This window comes from Epinephelus lanceolatus, chromosome 12 (genome assembly GCF_041903045.1).
Source record: "Epinephelus lanceolatus isolate andai-2023 chromosome 12, ASM4190304v1, whole genome shotgun sequence".
NCBI lineage: Eukaryota > Metazoa > Chordata > Actinopteri > Perciformes > Serranidae > Epinephelus > Epinephelus lanceolatus.
In genome coordinates, this window is record NC_135745.1 from 37,876,280 (window position 1) to 37,892,111 (window position 15,832).

Sequence of the window (15,832 nt, forward strand, 5' to 3'; positions counted from 1 at the left end):
CCTGTAACAGCTTGCTTGCATCACCTGATTAACCTGCTCCTGAGATGCTTATATTGTCCAACTCATGAGTCCAAAGCCCTCTGCCGCCCACACCTCATCATAAATTATCATACAGTTCGCAGCCATAGCTTGTTCGCTCTTGGCATTTTGTTTTAATGTTTTTTTATCGTCTTGGCAAATGATTTTTAATGGCACATATTATCATTAGTGATTCAGTCAGTTCTGAGATGATGCAAGGAAATGGGTATATTAAGTGCAAGATACAGAACAAAGAAATATTTTTGTGTTTGCAATAAAGTCCTATTTTCATTATCGACTTATCTGACGATCATTTTATTGATCAATCATTTAGTACATGCATTTATACATGTCACAAAATCGTGCAAAATGTCCACCAGTTTCCCAAGGTTACATCTTCAAATTGACTGTTCTGTTCAATAAAAAAAATTTAAAAATGTAAAATAAAATATATGATAAATAAACAGGTGTGAATTCGCAATATCAAATCAAATCAAATCAAATTTATTATATATCACCGACCATGAACATGCATCCACGTGTTGCCTCTTTTTTGCCATTTATCATCTGTCCTTTGGCTCGTGACCAGCCTTTCCACAAAAATGTGAATCCATTTGGACATTATGCACCTTTTTGCAATTGTCACTCCCATGGTCACACCCCTTTTAGCCAATTGGCATGAACACAAAAACACACACACAACCTCAATGCCAAATTTCAGCCTCCAAGGCCAACTGTGGCCGCCAAACAGTGGAGACATTTTTGAGGGCCAACCATGCGAGCCAGCTGTAGAGCTGCTGGTAGCTGCTGAAATGATTACATTTATTATCACTGAAGGCCAAGGAAGCAAATATGTATCCACATTTTGAACCTGAGTGAAATATTTTGGCTTAAAAAGAGACTTTAATACCAATTCCAGTCTAACAAACACTACTATCAAACTAAGCTTATCTGCTTTGTCAGGACTGTGTGGGGGTTGTTGAATCCAATTTCATTGATAGCAACCATTCAAATGCTGCTAAAACCCTACTGGTGCATGAAAACACGGGACCACCCCATTCTCTAAATTAGCCCCGCCTACTTCAAACCAGTCAGGATGGCGCAGAGAAAAAAAACAGAAACACAAATCTCCTCTGTGAAATAATTAAAACTGTTGCAACTTTGGCAGAAAACAATGTGCTTGTGAAGAACCACATTGATCATAGCAAGAAACTGATTAAGAAAATATGTTTTCAGGGCCTTTAACGATGAAGCCATTATATAAATTGTTGCCAAATAATTTTCTGCTAATCGTCTTGGCTCTTTTTTTGTCCTGTTTTTAAACTTTCCAAATGACAACATGCATGTAATTTGTGGTATTTCCATCATGCCTTTTGTTTGTTCAAAAATACATGCATTTCCAAATGATTACCCATTGTAAAACATAATTTGTTGACAATTTAGAAAGGGCTGGTGTTCCTGTTTGAGCTGGAGTAAGCGGTCAAGTGACTGGTTGGTCAATCAGAGAATTTAGAATTATTTTTCATTTATCAAGCAGAAGTTCCAAATATTCTCTGGTTTCAGCTCTAACAATAAGGTCTGTTTCTGCCTTTCTCTGTTTAACCATTTTTAATTTAATACTTGGGATTTCAAACTGTTGATCTGATGACTGTGACAAAATAACCAATTTGAAAACATCACCTTTTCTGCGACATTACGATAGGCACTTCTCACAATTGTCTGACAACTCAGAGACCAAATGATTTATTGATTGAGACAATATTTGGTAGATTAACCAACAATGAAATGCATTTTAGTTGCAGCTGTAATCCCTTTAATCACTCACAAAATCCAACACAGATAAAAACCTAATGAACATTATATATTCTATAATCATACTGTAGTCTAGTTTCTGACAAAAGCACCACATTTACATATTTTTTTCCCAAGTAAATATATTTCATGCTAGGAGACACTTGGTCATTGTCTCTCTCATGTTCACTCTTTCAGGCAGAGTCATGAGATCATATTAATTAGACGGGGCACTCAGTTGTCGACTGAGTGATTTTTTTTAATCAAAGACAAGATGCTATCTTTGTAGATATTTACAGTCAGCGTGTCTTGGGTTATCGGAGTGTGATTGTGAAGGACATGGAGAACATCAAACAAACAACATATTTATTTAATACCAAGTCAAGTTATGTGCTTGCCAGATGTCGAAGCATTTGCGGGCTTATTTTGATGTCTCTGCACCATGCGCGCTACAATTTTCTTTTGATTGCGAAGAACAAATTCCCCTCCAGTGAGAGCCTCATGTCCTCTGATAGCACTCAACCAGAGAGAGGGCTGCTCCAATTAGCTGCCATTTCTCTCAAGAGGCAGTGAAGTCACTCTTTATGGGCAATCTGACACCAAAGGCATACTGTTGCCATATGCTGAATAATACCTCTTGTAAATAATGGAAGAGTTTGAGATTGAACACTTGACAAATGGCTGTCACCCGAGTCTAAAACGGAGTGTGTAAATTAAAGCAGAGCTAAAAGGAAGGAAAACCATTATGCAAGATCATCAATCAAGACATCAGAGATGAAGCAGAATTAGTTTTATCACTTTATAGCCCCCCAGAGTCATTTATGTATCTGCGAGAGGGAGATGACAAAAAATATTAAACCACAATCAGATGATCGGAGGTCTAGATATCATGTTTGTCCTTGCTTTTGCAGCTTGCATCGCTGCACTAAAAGAGCATTTTTATCTCAAATTACACACATAGTCAAGAGCAGTAAACATTATCTACCTGTCCATACACATGCCAGGATAAATGGATCATAAGCTGCCTAATACCAGCTATTAGGGAAGAGCAATGACGACTCACAGCAAAATCAAGCTGTTTTTAATTGGTTTAAATTTTTGGGAGATGAATCACTTACAAGGCTAATCCTCCCAGTACAATGACAAACAGACATGTATAGCTGAAAGGAAATATCGAATAGGCAGAGTTCAGTTTAAGCATCATCTCTACATTAGCACAGTCTGTTTGCTCTATTAAATACTGAAAATCAATCAGTGTGTGCCACGGTCCCCTTTCCTTCCCTTGGAAGTTAGCTGTCCTCGAGCTGAAAAAAGCGTCTGATTCAGCCCATACTTTTCTAAATCAGATGGTGAGCCAACTTCCTTGTGTCGATCCAAATGAAAAAGAAAAGAAAAAAAAACCTGCTACAGCTGTGGCAGTTTTGGTTTTTCTTTTCATCATACTGTCAACGTGATCGAATGCAAGAGCAAGAAAAGAGCCTGGCAAACATACAGCACAATGGCTATATGTAACAATGGATGGCATGACAGGTCCCCAGAAAAGTGAGGCCAAAATATTTTGATTGCACCCTGGTGGCTGGCTGCAGAGTCTAGGTCCTAAATCCTGCTCCTTCTAGGGATGGAACATGGGCCAAACTTAAAACTTCCCAAAGATGGTTTCTATCATTTTAGGTCGTTCTTACCACACTGATGTTTGTCCAGGTGTTCATTTTTCTGATAAGTTTGGTTTTAATTACTTATTTGATGCTATAGAAAGGGGGTATGACATCATGATTGACAGCTGTGTGTGCTTGCGATTGGGTTGGACAGGTTTATGGGTGGCACCTGGATACCGCGGCTCCCAATTGCTACCGCGCAGACTCTGGTTCCAAAAGAGCAAGATGGCAGTGTCCGTATCCGTGACATTTTGGTTTCATTTTTGTTCAGTGGGAGGAAGTTGAGATGCTTTATATCTTTGTCGATGATATAGGACATTACATATAAGGCTAAAGCCATCAGCTAGTTAGCTTGGCTTAGCCAAAAGACTGGAAATGGGGGAAATAGCTAGCCTGGCTCCAGCCGAAGGCAACAAAATCCAACTATCAGCACCTCTAAAGCTCAATAACTAACATGTTAGAGAATGTTGGGTGCTGCTTAGAGCCAAGAAAACTGTTGTAGTTGTTATACGTTTTAATTAACGATGTTGGGCAAGCTGGAAACTGCCCATTGGTTCGACAGCCCATTGGTCCGACATCCCATTGTTCCGACCATATTAAACTCATTGTTCCGAAGTCCGTTCCAAAATCATCATGACACCCTGTGGTTAAGGTCTGGTTAGGTTTAGGCACAAAAACCACTTGGTTAGGGTCAGGAAAAGATCATGGTGTGGGTTAAAATGAAAAAGAAAGTGGCAAACACATAAGCCGTGAGCCTGCTCCGCCTCAAGCCGGTCGCGGCGCACCATATGCCCGCCGTGAGCCGTTCAGCACCGCGGACAGTCGGACTAATGGGATGTCGAACCAATGGGCTGTCGAACCAATGACATGGACCCGGGCAAGCTAATATAAAATGTAATCTATTACTCATTCCATATTCTATACTATCCAAAAAATGCATTAATACTAATAACTCAACAGCAAAAGTAATTAGGTACCAATTACTGTGTTCTGTATTTAACGTGTAGAAACAGAAAACAAGACACTGTGGTTTAACAAGCAGTCAGTCTAATGTTTGGAGGCATTTACTGACCATGAACAGTTAGCTTAGCATTAGCCCCTGTGTCTGCACATAGTCTGATCAAAACCATCTGATTCTTGACTGTAGCATCACTCTGCAGAGGTCAATGATAGCATGTCAGCTAAAGCACACAATGTACAAATTAGACAACTCTGAAGTTAAAGTGGCGGTTATCCTCTTTTGGTAAACTGTGACTGCACTGGGTCGTGAAAAATAGTGGATGTCATGGTGATAATTCAACTGAATGAATTATTCCTGTTTTGTGTCAGTAACGTGCTCTTTTTTTTACAAAATAGAAAAACTTGAAAATGAATGAGTGTGTCTATAAAAATGCAAAATAAAGTGCATACATACAGTACAGGCCAAAAGTTTGGACACACCTTCTCATTCAATACGTTTTCTTTATTTTCATGACTATTTACATTGTAGATTCTCACTGAAGGCATCAAAACTATGAATGAACACATGTGGAGTTATGTACTTAACAAAAAAAGGTGAAATAACTGAAAACATGTTTTATATTCTAGTTTCTTCAAAATAGCCACCCTTTGCTCTGATTACTGCTTTGCACACTCTTGGCATTCTCTCCATGAGCTTCAAGAGGTAGTCACCTGAAATGGTTTCCACTTCACAGGTGTGCCTTATCAGGGTTAATTAGTGGAATTTCTTGCTTTATCAATGGGGTTGGGACCATCAGTTGTGTTGTGCAGAAGTCAGGTTAATACACAGCCGACAGCCCTATTGGACAACTGTTAAAATTCATATTATGGCAAGAACCAATCAGCTAACTAAAGAAAAACGAGTGGCCATCATTACTTTAAGAAATGAAGGTCAGTCAGTCCGGAAAATTGCAAAAACTTTAAATGTGTCCCCAAGTGGAGTCGCAAAAACCATCAAGCGCTACAACCAAACTGGCACACATGAGGACCGACCCAGGAAAGGAAGACCAAGAGTCACCTCTGCTTCTGAGGATAAGTTCATCCGAGTCACCAGCCTCAGAAATGGCAAGTTAACAGCAGCTCAGATCAGAGACCAGATGAATGCCACACAGAGTTCTAGCAGCAGACCCATCTCTAGAACAACTGTTAAGAGGAGACTGCGCCAATCAGGCCTTCATGGTCAAATAGCTGCTAGGAAACCACTGCTAAGGAGAGGCAACAAGCAGAAGAAATTTGTTTGGGCCAAGAAACACAAGGAATGGACATTAGACCAGTGGAAATCTGTGCTTTGGTCTGATGAGTCCAAATTTGAGATCTTTGGTTCCAACCGCCGTGTCTTTGTGAGACGCAGAAAAGGTGAACGGATGGATTCCACATGCCTGGTTCCCACTGTGAAGCATGGAGGAGGAGGTGTGATGGTGTGGGGGTGTTTTGCTGGTGACACTGTTGGGGATTTATTCAAAATTGAAGGCACACTGAACCAGCATGGCTACCACAGCATCCTGCAGCGACATGCCATCCCATTCGGTTTGCGTTTAGTTGGACGATCATTTATTTTTCAACAGGACAATGACCCCAAACACACCTCCAGGCTGTGTAAGGGCTATTTGACCAAGAAGGAGAGTGATGGAGTGCTGCGGCAGATGACCTGGCCTCCACAGTCACCGGACCTGAACCCAATCGAGATGGTTTGGGGTGAGCTGGACCGCAGAGTGAAGGCAAAGGGGCCAACAAGTGCTAAACACCTCTGGGAACTCCTTCAAGACTGTTGGAAAACCATTTCAGGTGACAACCTCTTGAAGCTCATGGAGAGAATGCCAAGAGTGTGCAAAGCAGTAATCAGAGCAAAGGGTGGCTATTTTGAAGAAACTAGAATATAAAACATGTTTTCAGTTATTTCACCTTTTTTTGTTAAGTACATAACTCCACATGTGTTCATTCATAGTTTTGATGCCTTCAGTGAGAATCTACAATGTAAATAGTCATGAAAATAAAGAAAACGCATTGAATGAGAAGGTGTGTCCAAACTTTTGGCCTGTACTGTATAAAATTACATATTAGTACGTGGGCAATTATGTATGAGTATCCTCTGTGCCACATTGGCAGGCAAATAGGGTTATTTAGCTTGCTAATCAACAACAGCAGTGTAGGCTATGATTATGTGTTTGTTATGTTGCAATTTCCTCTGCCTAGTAACTACTGTTACATTACCCCACAATGTCACTGTTGTTATTTAGCTGTAGATTAACGTTGTATAGTTATCACTTAACCATATGCTTTGTCCTAGTTTACAAACCTTTTTGTTGTTTTTGGTGGTTAACGTTGAGACGTTAGACAGAATTGTGCTTTTCACTGATTGGCTACATGATGTGAAAACTTCATCGACACAGCTTTACACGCACACTAACTACTTTCAACGTTTGTTTAGTGTTGGCTTTACACCTTAACTTAGATGAAGCTAGTGCAACAGTCTGGTGCACTGGCAAAAGTAATCACATTACTGTAAGACATTACTTAATTATGCAACACTGCCCAAACGGCTTGAGTGGCCTCGTGGTATCAAATTATATCAGGATTTTTAGAGATCCCGATGGTATGATTTTCAATATCGTCAAAATACAGGCACTCCTCTTTCTATTAAACGTATTGTATGTAGTGCACAGCACGTGCCACCAGAGGTCAGTCTCCGGTCTCCACTGGGAACAGACATCTGAGCTGACAGACACAGCGACTCTGAGTGATGGAGGGATAAGTGACAGGACTGTAAACAGTTTTTTACATCTCAGTGAATAAAGAATAAATTATTCTGACCGAACCAGAGGTGGGGACTGTTGGAACCGTGGATAACTGACTAACCAAGACAGTTTGGGTAAGTTTTATTTTGTGTGTTGTACGATGAGTTAATGAGGCAAATAACACAGTCTAAGTTTAGTGACCCAGAGAAATTAGAATTCAAAAGGCATATCATTGTATTTCTCTGTTTAATAAGTTTGAGACTATTATTTTTCTTAAAATTTTCTGAGTTTTTATTGTTAATTAGTCTGAAAAGGCTACAAGAGCTTGTGGAAAGAAGCAAAATCACCATTCAGGCAGGTGTTAGCACCACGGGTATGAAGGAAGAACCAAGGAAGGTATGAAGGTGTGAAAAATTAGATACCGCCCAAGCCTACTTCCCAACACTGTTAATTAGTGAGCTTTAGGTTCTGGTATGTTGATTTATCTTTAGACAGCGCCAGGCTAGCTGTTTCACCCAGATTCTAGTCTTTGTGCTAAACTAAGCTAAATGGCTTTAGCGTTGTATTGACTGTACATACACAAGGGTGATATCAATCCTCCTAACTAACTCTCCCCCAGAGAGCAAATAAATGTATTTCCAAAAAATGTCGCACATTTGCTTCAACCAGACAAAACAGGCATCTTGCCATGGTAACAGTGCCCAATATACCACAATAAGAAAGCCATAGCGTGACTTGGTGTGTGTGGATCTCCCTCTATCTTTATTCATTGTGCATTTAAGCCTGACTCAATAACAAGACTGTCTCAGAGGATAAGAACTGTGTGAGAGCTACAGTTGGTCTTTTTGCCTCTTTACCTAGAGCCAGTGCTGGTAATTAATGACAGAGAAACAAGTCCCAGAAGACATGAATTTTACATTAGGCTGTTTATATGCGCTCATGCTGTTCTGCTTCATTCGAGCCTACGTGACGTGAGCACACAGCTTGGCATGGAAAGTAAAGGGCCACGAGACCATTTCTCTTATTCGGTGCTTTGGAATATGTCTGTATTTCTGCTAAAAACTCAAGCAGTCGAGAAATTGTTGCTGAGTCTCACTGCTTTATTGACACTTGTTCTTTAAAGAGCAGTAGACAGAAAAAGCTCTGCCGGACATATCCTGTGTCTGTGCGGGGTAATTTATGAGGCCTGAAACTCAGTACTGTGGAGCAGCAGACACAGCGCTGTCACAACTAGACAGTCTGAGTCAGGGGAAGGTTGCTCACACTAAAGACACATGCATGCAGGAAGATATATGTGCAAACAGAAATACACTCAGAGCAAAAGAACACTCTAAATCCCTCTGTCGTCTACACCTACAATGTCCACTAAAACAGTTTCCTGCCATAATCTCGCCAGTGTGGATCCATGGCGAGAAGCAGAACAATTAGAGCTCTTGCAAATCTCCTGACTCCTTTACTACAGCCTCTATTTCCGTTGCCGTCACATCATGCTTCAGAGCGTGGAACACAGGCTTAGTGCATGATACATCTATAAATGTCCTCTGTCTTGACGGCTCACCTGGAGGCGTCGTTCAGGGATATAAAAGCATACCAAAGTGCAGCGAGGTGCACAGCTGGGTTTAGCCACAAAATGGCTGAGCAAATAAAAAAATAAAAAAACATCAGCTTTGATGATAGATATCTATCATGTGGCATGCAGGATATGAAATAGTGGTTTTGCTTGACATTTCAATTCAGCGCAGAGCCCACTTGTGCTCACCACTACCAGATTACGCCGGGTGGCTAAGCCTTTTGGACAAAGCCATTCATTTTATGCTTTTTTTCTTTAAGGCTTCAGATCAATGCTACCTCAAATACAAATTAATTTTCTCCTTTCCCTCCTTGTTAGTTTAAAACGCTCTCGGCAATTGCCGGCTCCTCTGATTGCTTTTTTTTTTTTTTTAATTCATTGGACTGAAATCAGTTAATGCCTTTGCACATCACAGAGAATACATTACCAGTGTCCCTCTAAGTTTTGTAACGGCCGGTGCTTTGGTGTGCTTTTTATTGGCATCCACCTCTTTGAGAGAAACCTCTGAGGAGGTGGACTCTCTAAGTATTGATCATTGCTGTTTTGTGTTTGCAATGCATTAGCAGAGCGCAGACATTTTCTTTAAACGTGTGTGAATTGTTTGGAACAATAAGCGGAACGATCAATATGGGGAAAGATCTCAGCTAATCACTTCAACCTGGGCCAAAATTAAGAAACAAACACTCCACACAAGGTAAAGGAAAATGCCGACAAGTTGCTGAGGTCAATTATTCTCAGCTTTGATCACTTCGCTAAAACAGCCTTAATATAAACCCCCAATCCTGCCGACACTTTAGCACCTCTCCGGGATGAGCATTACAGCCAAGGTTGATGCATCTGACAGAAAAGGACACAGATGCTCATTGTGTTACACGAGTTCTACAAAGGAGAGAAATACACTGGGTTTGGTGTTCGAGGTAACTTCACTCTGTGGTCGATGAATCTTAATGGGCACAATTAATTTCCTTTACGCCTCAAGTGCCCCTCAGTTTCGGAGAGAGAGACATTATTTCAGCACCATTAGATTACCCTGCAGAATAGGTTGTTTAATCCAACGCCATATCATGGGCAGCAATAAATCCTAATAGCTACACAGTAAAGAAGTTAAAGGTGTAGATCTGGAAAAAAAACCCTAATAAACAAGAACCAATTATTTTCAAGTGCCATTCACAAAGCCTGGCGCGCTGCTGCTGTTGCCGCTGCTAGCTGTGGTATCTCGAGATGCCTCCTCTCTCCTTCTTGAGCTCACAACATTTCAAAAATGTTCCCATAAAACACACTTAATGATCCACAGTGACAGGCTCTGCTGCAAGGACGCATTTCTGATTGGATCTCGATAACAGGACAGCGGACGGTTACAGGTATTTAGAATAATGAGCGAAATCAACAACTATGTTCTGTTGGGTTCCTTGATTAAACGCACTGTTCTCCAAGCAAGTGGCAACACTGAGCCTATGTGGCATTTATGTTTACCGAGGCATTACAGTAGCTGAGAGAGCACATTAAACCCTTCATTGAAAATGCTCTGTGATGGCCACTTTCCTTCTCTCCCTGAGCCTCTTTTGAGACAAGGAGGGTAATTATGATAATTCAGTTGTTAATTACATTTACATACATCAGGACGTGAACAGTTGAGCAGGCAGTTTGCATGCATGGAGAACTCATTAAAGTTTGAGTATTTTTCATATCTCCTCTAACATACTCTTAATTGAGGCTTTGGTTGTTCAGCAGAACAGACGCAAACTTGAAGTTCCCCCACCCCCTCCCCGACCTCTTGGGTGTCGAGTTATCATGCTGGGGAGATTCCAGTGATCGGCAGGAAAACAAACAGACTTGTTGACAAGAGGCCAGAGTTCAGGAGCACACAGCCGCCATTGAGACATCAATGCCAACCCCCCTTCAACAGCTCAGGTCAGGAATCAGATTTCCCCCTGGCGACCCCTCCCTAATATCCAGAAGTCAAAAATCATAACTTAATCCAGACCAGTGCTCGAGGGCAACCTGAGCTTCTAACATAACCAGAGGTCGGGTCAAGATACTTGTTTCCCCACTTGGTACAGGAGACTTATGCCGGCTCTGTGGGATAAGGTGCTAGCAGTCAGATAATTAAGCCCATTATCATCTTAATGCAAGGTCCCTGTCTGATGACACGTATGTCACCTCTCCTCACTTCACAGATTAATTTAAGCCCCCCTAACCGCCTGACAAGATTCTTCACTGTAATTGATCTCTCTCTTTCCAGCTACTCTTCGGCGCTGATTCACCATGTGGTGCACACCTCACACACTTCAGCCTGGTGCTTTTAAAAATATCATGCCACAATAGGATGGCTATTATCTCCTGATCTATTGCAAAAAAATAAAAAAAAATAACAAAAAAAAGGTTGATGAAGTAGCCATGGCAACACAACCTGAAATCCCGAGGTGAGGGGGAAGAGGATAACCTCCATCATACTGTGCACAAAAGTATTGCCAGCATTATATATATATATATATATATATATATATATATATATATTCATAATGGTTTTGGATAAGGCCTGAGATTAAGGAATTTGTTAGGGTCCAAGCTTCAGCTGGAGTGAGTGCCTCGGCTCGCCTCATGGTAATAAAGAAACGTGTGTCTGAAGAGGCGCAATCCCACCGGGAGCTATCTCTCATTCCAAGGTGAATCTGTAATTTCTGTCTGCAAATGAGCCCTTTCCCCAAGACTAACACAACCCTCTTTTCTTTATCACACCTGAACTGCATCCAAAATTAAAAGGCAGCCATCTGTGACATACCATGCTGCAAACAAAAAGCAGAACAATCACACAAAGGAGAGTGAATTAAACACAAAAATGGAGCAGCTCTCACCTTCAGCTGGATCCGGTGGCCCGAAGTCCAGGTCATAGCGCAGGATGTAAAAGTTATTCCACACGTACAGCTGGTTGTCTCTGGGGTTGTAATCCACAGCGGTGATGTACTGGTACTGGTTGGGGAAGAGGATGTCGGTGTACTCGCCCTGGTTCAGCTTGGTATTGTAGATGTAATCAATTTGGCTCCTGCTGGCCTCGCTCTCGTTCTCTTCGTAGGTCGAGCGCACCACGTGGAGCACGCCACACACCATGAAGGCATTAGAGGCAGAGCGCTTGTCATACGCTGTCTCCCATGTGGCCTCGAAGCGGAGAGTGTATGGGTTGAGCTGGCTCACCACAATGCGCCCATTGTTCTGCTCTGTGGCGTAGATGACCCATAAGCCCCTCTCGTCTACTGCCAGATCAATGTCTGTCTTGCCACCCCAGCGGTAAGGCGAGGTGTCGTGGTAGTTGGCATTATTGACAATGGCCTCGCCACTTTTGATGCGAGTGCGCAGGTCAAATTTGACAATGTTGCGAGTGCGTTCCTTGTTAAAGAAGATAGCACCATCATAGGCCACAAAGCCTGTCCCGTCAACACGGTGCGGCAGTTTATAGGTGGTCGTCTGGCGACCGTTTTTGAAGTCCTCCAAAGAGGCATACTCGATGAGGGTGTCAGTGCGGTACGGCGTCCAGGGCATGAAGAAGACTTTGTCACCGGCTTGCAGCGGGTCTTTGCACCACGACCCGGCTTGCTGCTCTGCCTCAAACAGGAAGGTGGCGTCTCCTACACCCTTCAGAGTCCCGGGACAAATGAAAACTAGTGACAGAGAAGAGAGTAGAACAAAATACGGTGAGGCAAAAAATATTGAAAACATACATAACATGTCTGACAGGCATCATTCTTGCTGCTGTACAACTCAAGTGCGGGATAAAAAGATCAGGGACTGTGAATTTGGAGGAATGTTTTAGCTAGTGCTTTTGTACTATTGCTAATGAAAAGGGAAAAAAAGAAAATAAATGAACGTGTTGGTGTTCAGAATGAGAAATGTGACTTGAACTTGCATCTCAAGGGTCTGCTGCTACATCCTAACAGGGACAAAACAAAACAAAACGTGAACGAAAAGGGTAAAAATCCTGCAAATGAAAGACATGAAAAATGGGAGAAGTAGAGTTCACACTTTCCTCTTTTAAATACCAGCCTGTCGCTGACGTCAAATGCCACATGAACAGCTGGGTGTATGGACACACTGCACATGCATACTGACATGACTGAGGTCGTAAACCAAAACGAAAAAAGGGGACAGACTTCACATCTTGTGATAAGAGTGAACAACAGGTTGTCGATGGTGGTGGCGGCAGCAAAGCAGAGGTAAAATGAAAGTGGAGGTTGGGGGATAAATCGAACAACAGTGGTAAAGGATTTTCACTACTTCTGCGGCAGAAGACAAGAGTAACCACTGATGGGTGAGGGAGGCCATGGCAAGGTTCCCATTTAGACGGTTTTAAATTAATTGGTTCTGGATAAAAGGGACACAAGTGAATTCTTGTTCTCCTTTTAAAGTTTTTTTTTTTTATTTGGTCAGTGCCAATCTCACTCAGCCATCACTGCTATTTCACATCACGTGCTATGGGTGCAGCAGAAGTTGGGCCAAGCAAACTAAGACTATGCCAAATAAGAATATATACACACTCATTCTTCAAGGGTTAACACAGTGCTAGGCAAGAGTCCCTGGAACAAATCGACACCCAACAGTTGGTGTTTTTATTTCACGTTGCAAGAAAAAAACTACATTCGATGACCGTGGATGTCATTTCGAAATTCTGTTTTTGAAATTCATTTGGACTCCATGGGTGCAAACAATCCTCCTATGGGTTTAGCATTTGACAGGAGAGGCAATCAGGAGGGGGAGGAGACGTGAGGGGAGCTGTACTCAACACCACAGAACAAGGAGCCAGAGGGGGGGTGGGGGGAGGACCAGACCACTCATTTACCTTTTTGCTCCACTTCTATTTCAGGCATTGGAAAAGAAAGCAAAAAAGAGTGCAAAAGGGAGAGAAAGGTTATCATGAGTCAACTACCAGGTACAAAGAGAAGAATTAGCTGGAGGATATGACCATGAGATGAACTGCAGGGCTGCTTTGGGAAGAAGAAGAGCTACGGGGGATGAAAAAAAAGTGTTTGTTAGTGAAACGGCCTCTCATCCTAGGATATAAAAACAGACAAGTTATGGCTGGAGACAAGCTATATGCCATGCTTTCCAGCGCATTAAACTTTTCATTCCTACCGTCTTTAACTGCCAACAAAATAATGCATTGGCCGACGTAAAAGCAGAATAAATCCCTCTAAAAAACGTCTCTCCTAAGTGGCAGGAGGAAAAAAAAATCTCCTGGTCATATTTAGATGGATAACATTCTTAGAGAAACATCACAGCAGTTATTTTTGGCATGTATTGACTGAGGGTGGAATTTGTTCAAACTTTATAAACACAAATCAAAACTCGATTCCAAACTCGCTCGCCCACACACGTAAAACATGACACGGTGCTAATGTTACAGACCAAACTCTTAAATGAGCCAAAGAGAGCAACAGCACATGAGATGACTGATGAACAGTCTGCCTAATATGGAGCTGCTTTAGTTGAGGCTGCATACACTCTGGGTGGAGGTGGTGGGGGGGGCAGAGGCTTGAGACAACATGTGAAAGATTAGAAGTTAAAAAAAATGAGAGCAAAGAGGTTAGTCGGGGAGGGAACGGGACAGGAGGTGAAAGGGAGGTCTGTTTGAAAGAAGAGAAAAAGAGGTGAATATTTCGGAAGATGTTTACAATTCATCAATTTAAATACTAAGTACTTTTCACAGGCAGGGATGAAGCCTAAAGCTGCTCTTATAAACTATGCTAAAACACCCTTTTAAGGTAGATTAACTCAAATCAGATACCATAGACAGTTTAAAATAGCGCCGACTTTAAGCACCTCTACAGTACATTTAATTAAATCATGTTCACAGCGAAACACTAAAGCTGATCCATGACTGAAGAAAGGAATTTGGTTAAACTTTTAGGATTTTATTGGTCTTACTCCAGAAGTCTCTGCAGTATGTGTCCACAGAGCACTAATGAACATAATGTAGTAATGTAAGATATATAATGTACCCTGTTCTTTGTAATCTCTCCTTTATTATCTTAGCAGAAGACAAATCTTAAGGCTCTGTTATTATTAAAGGCCCTGACACACCAAACCAACAGTTGGCTGTCGGTCAGTTTCGGGTGAGCATCTGTCGCCCTAGCGTGTGTGTCCTGCACCATTAGCACTTGTCGACCCCTGTCAGCTTTTTTTCCAGCAGGTTCAGCATGTTGAATTGGTGTCAAACCTGCCGGAGCCCATCGTTACATGAAGTTACTCTGACTGGCAGTTCAGCTCAGCGCATGAAAAGAGAAACGGAGGTGAGGAAAGCAAACGCTAAAGTCAAGAGGGTGTGAGATCCAAACAAACTTGTTGTATTTGGTAAGATAACTTTTTTTTCGTTATTGTTTGCGTGGTCAATATCCATTCTGTCGTTCTTCCCATTTCCCTTTTTAATGACCAACTAGTCCATACCCATTGGTAGCTTTGTCACCTTCTACCTATGCCAATCCTCAATGCCTATGTGCAGTTTCACATAGATTGACCACATCAGTGAGTAGAAAAACGTGGGACAGACAGAATGACTGACTGACAGTTTCCGTGATTATGTACAGCATACCATGCCATGACTTAGTCATACCAAAAATTAGAAAAAAACAAACAACCATTGGTCCACAGGGGGAGCCACAGCGATCGGTCACATTTTAGCCATTTTGAAGCATTTTTCTGTTGTTATAGCGCCACCCAGTTGCCAATTAGAGTGAAATTTCTCCAGTCACCTTGAGGCGTCCTGTTCTACATATCTACCAAGTTTAGTCAAAATCTATATGGCAGTTAGGCCTAGATAAGAAATGAGCTCTCTAGCGCCCCCATTTTGTTTGATGGGGTCAATAATGGAGGGGTCCCCTCAGATTATGTGTGGTCATATGCCTACAAAGTTGCGTGGTGATGGGTGAAACCCTTGAGATGTTATACACCTTTATGTGATGAGCCACTCCCTCCGCAATATTCATTGCCTTATAGAAGCTCAGTTTTAGTAAGTTTTCCAACTTTTGCCAAGAGGGAACTTTAGATATTGGTCCCTAGATTATGTTCACCCAGTT

General features: G+C 41.8%; 1 protein-coding gene across 7 annotated transcripts in view; it reads right to left on the reverse strand.

The window, feature by feature from the left end:
• Positions 1-15,832, reverse strand: part of adgrl2b.1 (adhesion G protein-coupled receptor L2b, tandem duplicate 1) — a 118,190-nt gene that overhangs the window by 44,628 nt on the left and 57,730 nt on the right. For all 7 annotated transcript variants that reach the window (XM_033650134.2, XM_033650127.2, XM_033650133.2 and 4 more), the window contains exon 5: positions 11,624-12,424. In XM_033650134.2, coding sequence (XP_033506025.1) covers positions 11,624-12,424 — 801 coding nt within the window. The remainder of the gene's footprint in view (positions 1-11,623; positions 12,425-15,832) is intronic.